The sequence below is a fragment of the Ranitomeya variabilis genome, chromosome 2 (genome assembly GCF_051348905.1).
Source record: "Ranitomeya variabilis isolate aRanVar5 chromosome 2, aRanVar5.hap1, whole genome shotgun sequence".
In the NCBI taxonomy this organism is placed as follows: domain Eukaryota; kingdom Metazoa; phylum Chordata; class Amphibia; order Anura; family Dendrobatidae; genus Ranitomeya; species Ranitomeya variabilis.
The window spans coordinates 352,371,261-352,383,268 of record NC_135233.1 but is presented as its reverse complement, the minus strand read 5'-3'; the positions used below and the strand labels follow the sequence as shown (position 1 = coordinate 352,383,268).

Below are 12,008 nucleotides of genomic sequence, written 5' to 3'. Positions count from 1 at the left end.
TAGAGTTTGAAATTAAAATATACAAGCTATGATCATACAGCCAAGTCCTTATACATGTTGTCCACATCTTAGGCAGCATGTAGCACCTGACAGATTCCCTTTAACTCTTACAGTGTATGCTACAATTGTCAACAAATTTTCAATCTCACATCAGTCATAACCCCTCACATATTTCGGTGCTAACATAACTGTAGAGATGTGAAGTTATCTAGCAATATTCCACTTGGCTCGCTGTAAACAGCAGTGGTGAACACAACATATAATATCACACAACACAGCATCGGCATGCAAATGACTTAAATATGATCATAACAAAAGTGCTGCCTTCATTGTTATTTATCCAGCACTATCTTTCTGGCTTTACTCACCTCCAGGAGGGACTTCACAACATCATCAAGGTTCATTAGGTGAAGAGTGCCGATGATGGGAAGAGGAGTTGGTCCAGGAGGCAACTTTGACTTCTCCAATAATATTTTTGTATAATTAAACAACATGCTGGTTATGAGAATCACCAAGAGGACAGTAACCAGTGAGTAGAAATCCATCCTGTGGAAAGAAATTCGTATGTAGAATGTTTAATGTGCTTACCAACCCAAGTTAGCACCAAATCATCCAAAAAGTCAGCCATATAAAATACTTGAGTCACTTTCATTGATCATTACTTGTATTGTTTCAGAATCTTAATTTAGGGACAAGACAAGATCTAGAAAAGTAAAAAATAAATGAGTGAAATGAGTTGTGTGTTTTTGGAATACTCTTTAATCACACAATAGTTAGCTACAAAAGGAACTTGACAGCACACACATTGCTGGGTCTATGGACAGCATGTATCAGATACCCGCTCTATGATTTCAGCCAGGTATGTTTGACTCTGAAACTCTGTCCCGTTTAAGTGAAAAACAAACTTTAAATGCCACCTGGTAACAAGACACATGGGTGACTAGATGGACAGGTGAGTTCCCAGCGGCTTCTACCTGCCCGTTTCCCTGGAGTGTGTCAGGACTCTGAACATTTTTTACCTTTTGTGCATTACTGCCCTTTTCCAAGATGGCGTCTTTGGTCTCATGTGCACTGTGTCTTCCAGCTATAAAACTCCACCCCAGCCTTCAGTCTGTGCTAGAGTATTCTGCCTTGCATCCAGCTCCTGACCTCTGATTACTCCCTGGCTATACACTTGCTCCTGTGAACCTGTGTGGTGATCCTGCTACTCTGCTCTGAGTTCCTGCTGCATACACAAGTCTCCAGTAATCGTCCTTCATCTGCTGCTTGTGTTTACTTCATCTGCATTTGCTGGACATGTAAGCTGTTGCTGCTTCTGCTTCTGCAATAACCTGAGACTATTAACCAGGCCTCCCTGGTTGAGCTAAGATCAGGGCCGTATTTAGAGTTTCTGCTGCCCTAGGCACTTTTCGTGCTGCCTCCCCCATTTGCGAGTATGACTAATGCAGACACTATCGGCAGTGACTTAGGCTACTTTCACATCAGCGATTTTTGACATTTGCAGCAGATCCGGCAGTGTTTCCGCATGCTTAACGGATCACTTATGGCAACACTGTGTTCGGCCTCATTCATTCCCTATGGGACTTGCGGCACTTGCGGTTTTGCTGCGATCCGGCAAATGCGGTACTTGCAGCAACAGGAAAAAAAATGCTGCTAGCAGTGTTTTTTTTTGTCTCACCTCAAGTGCCGCACATGTCCGCAAGTCCCATAGGGAATGAATGAGGCCAAACGCAGAGTTGCCGGCCCGTAAGTGATATGTTACGCGACAGATGCAGAAAAACTGCAGTATCTGCCGCGTACGGAGAAAATCGCTGATGTGAAAGTAGCCTTAGCAAACCTTTCCATTAGTTGTCATGTGAGAATCTGGTGAATCTCATACACAGTACATGGTCAGTTGATTCTGCCACGGTTGCAAGGTTTGGCCGACAGGTTTTTAAGGGGAACCTGTCAGTCAATTCATACTACCAAAACCACGGGCAGCATCACTCAGACTGCAAACAGGGAAGTTTATCTCTGCAATGCTCGGACGTTTCAGAGAGAATAGTTTGAAGAGCTGGATGGGTAATTTAATGAGAGAACGGACTAATCTGTTGCTATCGTCTGTGGGCTTCTCACTCCATGTCTCTAGATCAGGGGTGGGCAATTTATTTTCCCGAGGGGCCAGATGAAAGACCATGACTGTTGTGGAGGCCGAACCAATAGCATGAAAATAATTCTACTCAATATTAATTAATATTAATTGTATCACTTAATATTGAGCAGCTTTAAGTATGCTGACACCCCCCTATATATCTTTAAACCCCCCCACAGCACCTTATATACTGCATGAGCCCCACACAGCCTCCCCATATACAGCATGAGACCAGCCTCTCATCTCCTCTCCTCAGCAGCCTCCCCTCTCCTCACCAGCCTCTCATATCCTCCCCTTAGCAGCCTCCCCTCTCCTCACTCACATCAGCAGCCTCTCATCTCCTCACCAGCCTCTCATCTCCTCTCCTCAGCAGCCTCCCCTCACCAGCCTCTCATCTCCTCAGCAGCCTCCCCTCACCAGCCTCTCATCTCCTCTCCTTACCAGCCTCTCATCTCCTCTCCTTACCAGCCTCTCATCTCCTCTCCTTACCAGCCTCTCATCTCCTCTCCTTTCCAACCTCTCATCTCCTCTCCTTTCCAGCCTCTCCTCTCATCTCCTTTCCAGCCTCTCATCTCCTCTCCTTTCCAGCCTCTCCTCTCTTTTCCAGCCTCTCATCTCCTCTCCTTTCCAGCCTCTCCTCTCCTTTCCAGCCTCTCATCTCCTCTCCTTTCCAGCCTCTCATATCCTCTCCTTTCCAGCCTCTCATCTCCTCTCCTTACCAGCCTCTCATCTCCTCTCCTTTCCAGCCTCTCATCTCCTTTCCAGCCTCTCATCTCCTCTCCTTTCCAGCCTCTCATCTCCTCTCCTTTCCAGCCTCTCCTCTCCTTTCCAGCCTCTCATCTCCTCTCCTTTCCAGCCTCTCATCTCTTTTCCAGCCTCTCATCTCCTCTCCTTTCCAGCCTCTCCTCTCCAGCCTCTCATCTCCTCTCCTTTCCAGCCTCTCCTCTCCTTTCCAGCCTCTCATCTCCTTTCCAGCCTCTCATCTCCTTTCCAGCCTCTCATCTCCTCTCCTTTCCAGCCTCTCCTCTCCTTTTCAGCCTCTCATCTCCTCTCCTTTCCAGCCTCTCCTTTCCAGCCTCTCATCTCCTCTCCTTTCCAGCCTCTCATCTCCTCTCCTTTCCAGCCTCTCATCTCCTTTCCAGCCTCTCATATCCTCTCCTTACCAGCCTCTCATCTCCTCTCCTTTCCAGTCTCTCATCTCCTCTCCTTTCCAGCCTCTCATCTCCTCTCCTTTCCAGCCTCTTATCTCCTTTCCAGCCTCTCATCTCCTCTCCTTTCCAGCCTCTCATCTTCTTTCCAGCCTCTCATCTACTCTCCTTTCCAGCCTCTCATCTCCTCTCCTTTCCAGCCTCTCATCTCCTCTCCTTTCCAGCCTCTCCTCTCCTTTCCAGCCTCTCCTCTCCTTTCCAGCCTCTCATCTCTCCTTTCCAGCCTCTCCTCTCCTTTCCAGCCTCTCATCTCCTCTCCTTTCCAGCCTCTCATCTCATTTCCAGCCTCTCATCTCATTTCCTTTCCAGCCTCTCATCTCATCTCCTTTCCAGCCTCTCATCTCCTCTCCTTTCCAGCCTTTCATCTCCTTTCCAGCCTCTCATCTCCTTTCCAGACTCTCATCTCCTTTCCAGCCTCTCATCTCCTTTCCAGGCTCTCATCTCTCCTTTCCAGCCTCTCATCTCCTCTCCTTTCCAGCTTCTCATCTCCACTCCTTTCCAGCCTTTCATCTCCTCTCTTTTCCAGCCTCTCATCTCCTTTCCAGCCTCTCATCTCCTCTCCTTTCCAGCCTCTCATCTCCTTTCCAGCCTCTCATCTCCTCTCCTTTCCAGCCTCTCATCTCCTTTCCAGCCTCATCTCCTTTCCAGCATCTCATCTCCTTTCCAGCCTCTCATCTCCTCTCCTTTCCAGCCTCTTATCTCCTTTCCAGCCTCTCATCTCCTCTCGTTTCCAGCCTCACCTCCTTTCCAGCCTCTCATCTCCTTTCCAGCCTCTCATCTCCTTTCCAGCCTCTCATCTCCTCCCCTTAGCAGACTCCCCTCTCCTCACTCACATCAGCAGACTCCCGTCTCCTCTCTCACCTCACTCCTCTCTGCAGCTTCCTCTGAGTCCTCACACACTGCCCGCCTCCTCTCCCTGCTCGCCGCCGACTTCAGTGTGTTCTCCCACAAACATGACCTGCTTCTCTGCAGTCTTCTCCAGTGCTCCTACATTAAGAAGAGCGTGCGGCGTGTCACATGACCGGCGTCAGGACCATGATGCACTTGGGCCTGCTGCTGCTTAAAGGTACAGCACCCATTTCTGCCCCATACAGGAGTCAGGGCAGCAATGCCCTGATGGCGGCCCTGCACCCGAGACCCCCTCCCCTGCAGCAGCCAGGACTTAAGTGGGTGGGCGGGGCGACCCCGGACTTTAAAAAAGAAAAAAAAATATTTTAATATTTTAAACTTGCTCAGGTGCCGCCCCCTGCATTGTCCCCTCCCTAGGCACGTGCCCTCAAGTGCCTAGTGGCAAATACGGCCCTGGCTAAGTTATGATTTGAACTGCCTTATAAGCATATCTATCTGTGTTTGGACTAAGACAAGGATTTATTCGTGTCAAGTTTCCTAAAGAATAATGCTTGATTGCATTTCCCTCTGAAGTTTCCTATAGACTGCTAAGCTGCGTTTATTATTTGCACCAAGTGTTGTGGACTTGAGTTTCTCTCTGCACCTGTTTGAATCACCGTGTTTTAATATAGACTTTACCATTTATAAAACTGTGTTCTGTAGTTGTCTTGTTCCACGCAAAGAGTCTCCTGAGTTATCCCCTATAATTATTACAGAGTGACAGGTTCCTTCATGCATGCATGTATAGGGAGAGATCAGTCACTCAAGAGCAGTAAACTGGGAAAAGCGGCAGGAAACTACCTTTCTGACTAATCTTCCATGCAGCTCAGTTCCCAGCGGCTTTAAAAGAATATTTTTCTCTGAAATGCTATATTTCAGGGTCAAACATATCTGGCTGAAATTGCGCAGCTCACGGATTGGACAGCATGCATTCGCCATCAGGATGTAACATAGGTATTCGGATGCAGTGACATGACACAGAAGCACAGAGCAGGGGTTAACAATTACTTATTTTATCAATACAGAGGTAACCTTCTGGCAGGGAGCAACAGGTAATAAATAGATAAAGGATGAGGGAGAAACAGGGGAAAGAGTAATTCAGAATGGCAGGCTATATATTAATTCCACTTAACGTGTCCGTTTCTTCTCCTGAGTCAGATGGTTGGCCGGCTGCCGGCTGAAGCCGGTGCTGAGTTCTTCTGGCTTCCCCGTCTAACAAGTCGGCCTCACTTCTGGAGGCAGTGGGCGGTCACCGATCTTACCTGCTGAGCCCCTAGTCCGTTATGCTGCTGCAGCACAGCAAAGTGCTGTTCACCTCAATGCTCCACTCGGTGTGCTTTCCTTTGCGCGCCCGTTGAAACCTGGGAGTCCTCGCGGTACCCAGCCGTGATAGCTACTATGCTGCCTATCTTTCCCCGCAGCCCGGCACCAGCCCTCTCTGACTCCTCTCTCTGGTGGGAAGCCCCCTTCTTCTCCTGCACAAACCCTTTTATACCTCTCTGGTTTGCCACGCCCCTTCTACTCATACACAGGTTAAGGGTTTGCTCCGTCAACAATCTCCTTCCCCTCTGCAACAGTAGGTTTGGCCCCAGCAGTTCCAGACCTGATTCCCTGTCAGCACCCACAGTCCGGTCTTCTCCTCTACAAAGTTACCTTTAAGTAGCTCTCGAAGTCTGTACTGAGATCCAGAAATGTTCAAACAAGATGCCAATTTTTCACAAAAAGAAATAAGACAGAAATGTCATATTTGACTCTTCTCTCGAGACGTTTGTCATATGCCAGAGAGACAGAGATATGGAGACACCTAGAGAAACACACACAGAGACAGAAAGAGAGACAGAACGGGGAAAAGGAGAGAAACAAAGACTGAGAGACGGAAAGATAGACAGACAGAGAAAATGAGAGAAAGAGATAGAGAGAGACAATGAGGGGGGGAGGAGAGAGATAGAGAGAGAGAGAGAGAAATTATCAGAGGACTCCAAATATTTGATTGACTTCTACTGTATGATAACTTTTTGGTTCTCCGTCTCATGAACAGACATTACGTTTCTAAGAAGCCAGATAACTTAAGCAATGTATTTGGGAAACAGAGTACTCAGAAAAATGTCCAAATGTTGATGGATCCATGTTCTGGTAACAGAGTCAGTTTGCTTGGATTATGTGCTGTACCACCATACATTGGAATCATCAATCATCTCTACTCCAGAAAAAAAGAAAATTCAGCAAATGTTTAGCGCAATACGTGGTTGCAATTGCTGGCGTGTTTGTGTGACCTCTGCCGGCTTGCTGAAAAAGTGGTGGAGCTTTAATGGTTGATGTGACACGGCACAATCAGACTCATTCTCTATAGTTAATGCCTTAAAATTTGCAAAATGTGTCTTGAAAAGTGAACAATTGTCTTAATCAAGATTTTTTGTTTAAAAAAGTTGTTTTTGTTTCTCTTCTTTTTTAAAAAAAATTCTCCTTGACCTCATCGATTTACAAAAAATACCCCAATCTTGCTGTCTTCATCCTCACTACTGAACCAGACAATAGGATATCTATTCCTTAAAAGATCACATTTGAGGAGCTGACTCATAATCGCCACAGGCAAAATTATTAATAAATATTGTGCACGTCATAAAGGATAGTTTATCGGCAGGAATTCTGGCACATAATTGATAAATCTCTGCCCCAAATGTAATTTTTACATTAGTATCTAAAGAGTAAAAAAAAAGAAAAATGGAATTCATTATACTCCAGGAGAGAGAACATTTTAGAATGACTCATGTGACACTAGTAGAAGAAAATAAAATTATCACTTTCTTCCACACCCCTTAAATAGCAAATATCTCTTCTCGGATTTGGCAAAGTTATGGTTTGAAGCATGTGCTTCTCTGTTTTTAGATCTGTCCTGAAATTGGCAATTTTTCACCTAACTGTCAAGGAAAAAATGTAGGACCCTCATTTACTAGGGGGTCACTAAGAATACCCAGGGGCAAACTAAAACCACCTCGTTTTTAGCATTGTATGTCGGTTTTATTCAGCTTGTATGTTAATTGTAATTGTAGTCAGTATTATTTGTTTTCTTCTTTAATGATTTTGCATATTTTTGGTAACATCTGGTAGTGTTGTGTAGGCTGTACATGGCAATGTTATATTAGCACTATCTGGTGGTATTAATCTGATTAAAATTATGAGTAAATGGTCTAAAAGTTGAAAACTGAGTTCTACTCTGCTTTTTGACCCTAAACCAATTTTCCCTGACATTCATGTAATAGTAGAGCATGAGACATGTAGTAACTCTATAATATCACTGCCAAATATAAAAACCTTTCAACAAAAATAGCATAAAATGGTGACATGATCGAGAGTGAATTGAAAGTCACTTACTTTAAACTGCAGATCATGAATCTTGACTTCTTTCTTTTCTTAATAACCTCTGATTACACAATAGTTAGCTTTAAATAATGTTCAGTCCTTGTAGTCACGTGTATGTGGGGAGAGACAAAAATGTTCTGTCAAAGTGCCAAATATTGGCAAAAAAATAATAAGGCAATATATATATATATATATATATATATATATATATATATATACAGTACAAAGCAAAAGTTTGGACACTCCTTCTCATTTAAAGATTATTCCGTATTTTCATGACTATGAAAATTGTAAATTCACACTGAAGGCATCAAAACTATGAATTAACACATGCGGAATTATATACTTAACAAAAAAGTGTGAAGCAACTGAAATTATGTCTTATATTCTAGGTTCTTCAAAGTAGCCACCTTTTGCTTGGATGACTGCTTTGCACTCAGATATGACATTTCTCTTGATGAGCTTCAAGAGGTAGTCACCGGGAATGGTCTTCCAACAATCTTAAAGGAGTTCCCAGAGATGCTTAGCACTTGTTGACCCTTTTGCCTTCACTCTGCGGTCCAGCTCACCCCAAACCATCTCGATTGGGTTCAGGTCTGGTGACTGTGGAGGCCAGGTCATCTGGTGTAGCACCCCATCTCTCTCCTTCTAGGTCAAATAGCCCTTACACAGCCTGGAGGTGTGTTTGGGGTCATCGTCCTGTTGAAAAATGAATGATGGTCCAACTAAATGCAAACCGGATGGAATTGCATGCTGCTGCAAGATGCTGTGGTAGCCATGCTGGTCCAGTATGCCTTCCATTTTTAATAAATCCACAACAGTGTCACCACCAAAGCACCCCCACACCATCACACCTCCTCCTCCATGCTTCACTGTGGGAACCAGGCATGTAGAGTCCATCCGTTCACCTTTTCTGCGTCGCACAAAGACACAGTGGTTGGAACTAAAGATCTCAAATTTGGACTCATCAGACCAAAGCACAGATTTCCACTGGTCTAATGTCCATTCCTTGTGTTCTTTAGCCCAAGAAGTCGCTTCTGCTTGTTGCCTGTCCTTAGCAGTGGTTTCCTAGCAGCTATTTTACCATGAAGGCCTGCTGCACAAAGTCTCCTCTTAACAGTTGTTGTAGAGATGTGTCTGCTGCTAGAACTCTGTGTGGCATTGACCTGGTCTCTAATCTGAGCTGCTGTTAACCTGCAATTTCTGAGGCTGGTGACTCGGATAAACTTATCCTCAAAAGCAGAGGTGACTCTTGGTCTTCCTTTCCTGGGGCGGTCCTCATGTGAGCCAGTTTCTTTGTAGCGCTTGATGGTTTTTGCAACTGCACTTGGGGACACTTTCAAAGTTTTCCCAATTTTTCGGACTGACTGACCTTCATTTCTTAAAGTAATGATGGCCACTCGTTTTTCTTTACTTAGCTGCTTTTTTCTTGCTATAATACAAATTCTAACAGTCTATTCAGTAGGACTATCAGCTGTGTATCCACCAGACTTCTGCACAACACAACTGATGGTCCAAACCCCATTTATAAGGCAAGAAATCTTTTATGGACTGGTGATTTAGGAGCGACATGCGACTAGCTCTGAGCAGGTGGTAACTATACAGACCGCAGCTCCTGATCTTAACACAACACTAGCAGTAGCCGTGGGATGTTCCTGTCACTCCCTGGACACCTCGTCACAGCCGGAGAACTAGCTACCCCTAAAGGTAGAAACAGGAAAGCTATCTTGCCTCAGAGAAAATCCCCAAAGGAAAGACAGACCCCCACAAATAATGACTGTGAGAGGAGAAGGAAATGACATACGTAGTATGAAACAAGATTTAGCAAAGGAGGCCACTTCTAGCTAGATAGATAGTACAGGAAAGAACACTGTGCGGTCAGTAATAAAAACTAGAAAAAGTCCACCGCAGAGAAATGCAAAAATCTCCACATCTGACTAAAGGTGTGGAGGGCAAAATCTGCTGCCCAGAGCTTCCAGCTTAGCTGAATAGATCCATACTAATAAGCTGGACAAATGAGCAAAACATAGAATGTGCTGAACAATAAAGTCCACAACAAGTGGACTGCAAAAGGACAAGCAAGGACTTATCTTTGCTGAACTGGTCAGAGTGTCAGGGAAATCCAAAAGAGCAGTGACTCCAAGCAGGAACAATTGACAACTGGCATTGATTGCGGGATAAGGCCAGACTAAAATAGCCGAGCCAGAAAGATGATCAGTGGAAGCAGCTGCTGATGCTAAATCCAATAAGCAGCTATACCACTCAAAACCACAGGAGGGAGCCCAAGAGCAGAATTCACAAAAGTGCTACTTACAACCACCGGAGGGAGCCCAAGAGCGGAATTCACAACAGTACCCCCCCTTGAGGAGGGGTCACCGAACCCTCACCAGAGCCCCCAGGCCGATCAGGACGAGCCAAGTGAAAAGCACGAACCAAATCGGTGGCATGGACATCGGAGGCAACCACCCAAGAATTATCCTCCTGGCCATAACCCTTCCACTTGACAAGATACTGAAGCCTCCGCCTCGAAAAACAAGAATCCCAAATTATCTCAACCACATATTCCAACTCCCCCTCAACCAACACCGGGGCAGGAGGATCAACAGAGGGAACAACGGGTACCACATATCTCCGCAACAAAGATCTATGGAAAACATTGTGGATGGCAAAAGAGGCTGGAAGGGCCAAACGAAAAGACACTGGATTGATGATCTCAGAAATCTTATAAGGACCAATAAACCGAGGCTTGAACTTAGGGGAAGAAACCTTCATAGGAACATGATGAGAAGATAACCAGACTAAATCCCCCACACGAAGCCGAGGACCAACACACCGACGGCGGTTAGCAAAACGCTGAGCCTTTTCCTGAGACAACGTCAAATTGTCTACCACATGAGTACAAATCTGCTGTAACCTGTCCATCACAGAATCTGCACCAGGACAATCAGAAGGCTCAACCTGCCCTGAAGAAAAACGAGGATGAAAACCAAAATTACAAAAAAAAGGCGAAACCAAAGTAGCCGAACTGGCCCGATTATTAAGGGCAAACTCGGCCAACGGCAAGAAAGCCACCCAATCATCCTGATCAGCAGACACAAAGCATCTCAAATAGGTTTCCAAGGTTTGATTAGTTCGCTCAGTTTGGCCATTTGTCTGAGGATGGAACGCCGAAGAAAAAGACAAATTAATGCCCATCCTAGCACAAAAGGCCCGCCAAAACCTGGAAACAAACTGGGAACCTCTGTCAGACACAATATTCTCCGGAATGCCATGCAAACGAACCACATGCTGAAAAAACAATGGAACCAAATCAGAGGAGGAAGGCAATTTAGGCAAAGGTACCAAATGGACCATTTTAGAGAACCGGTCACAAACCACCCAGATAACAGACATCCTCTGGGACACAGGAAGATCCAAAATAAAATCCATGGAAATATGCATCCAGGGCCTCTCAGGGACAGGCAAAGGCAAAAGCAACCCACTAGCGCGGGAACAGCAAGGCTTAGCCCGCGCATAAGTCCCACAGGACTGCACAAAAGAATGTACATCCCGCAACAAGGAAGGCCACCAAAAGGACCTAGCAACTAAATCTCTGGTACCAAAAATCCCAGGATGACTGGCCAGCACCGAACAATGGACCTCAGAAATTACCTTACTTATCCATCTATCGGGAACAAACAGCTTCCCCACAGGACAGCGGTTAGGTTTATGTTATGATCCCAGTGGCTGGGGATCACAGGAAATACTAGCTAAGTAACTAAACATAGACACGAGCTCTAGGGAGGTGGTAACTGGACTGACCGCAAAACCTGATCCTATCCAAACAAACTAAAGGTAGCCGGTGAACGTGCCTAAAATCCTGGACGTCTCGACGCAGCCTGAGAAACTGACTACCCCTAAAGAGAAAGCAAGACCTCACTTGCCTCAAGAGAAATAACCCCAAAGATATAGGAAGCCCCCAACAAATAATAACGGTGAGGTAAGGAGAAAAGACACACGTAGGAATGAAAACAGATTCAGCAAATGAGGCCCGCTAATACTAGATAGCAGAAGACAGATAGCGAACTGTGCGGTCAGTAAAAAACCCTACCAAAATATCCACGCTGAGAAATCAAGAACCCCCACACCAACTAACGGTGTGGGGGGAGAAACTCAGCCCCCCAGAGCTACCAGCAAGCTGGAAAATCACATATTAGCAAGCTGGACAAGAAACATATAGAACACTGATGATCAAAAAATTAACAAAACGGAAACTTAGCTTCTCTTGAAGAGACTGGGAGCAAGGTAGTCAGAAGGAATCAGAATAGCACTGAATACATTGACAGCAGGCATTGACTGAGAGTCCAAGTGAGCTTAAATATAAAACCAGCCCACAGATAACGAGACAGCTGATGCCAGTCACAAACCTGCAGAAAGACAGC

The 12,008-nt window shown here is 45.3% G+C and overlaps 1 protein-coding gene across 1 annotated transcript in view; it reads right to left on the bottom strand.

Annotated features, from left to right (window-relative positions):
- Positions 1-7,719, bottom strand: part of LOC143805868 (cytochrome P450 2F2-like) — a 97,690-nt gene extending 89,971 nt beyond the window's left edge. The window contains exons 1-2 of the mRNA XM_077285600.1: positions 7,600-7,719; positions 369-546 (exon numbers count right to left, since the gene is read on the bottom strand). Of these exons, the coding sequence (XP_077141715.1) occupies positions 369-546; positions 7,600-7,616 (195 nt within the window). The 5' untranslated portion in view covers positions 7,617-7,719. The remainder of the gene's footprint in view (positions 1-368; positions 547-7,599) is intronic.
- Between the last annotated feature and the right edge of the window lie 4,289 nt (positions 7,720-12,008).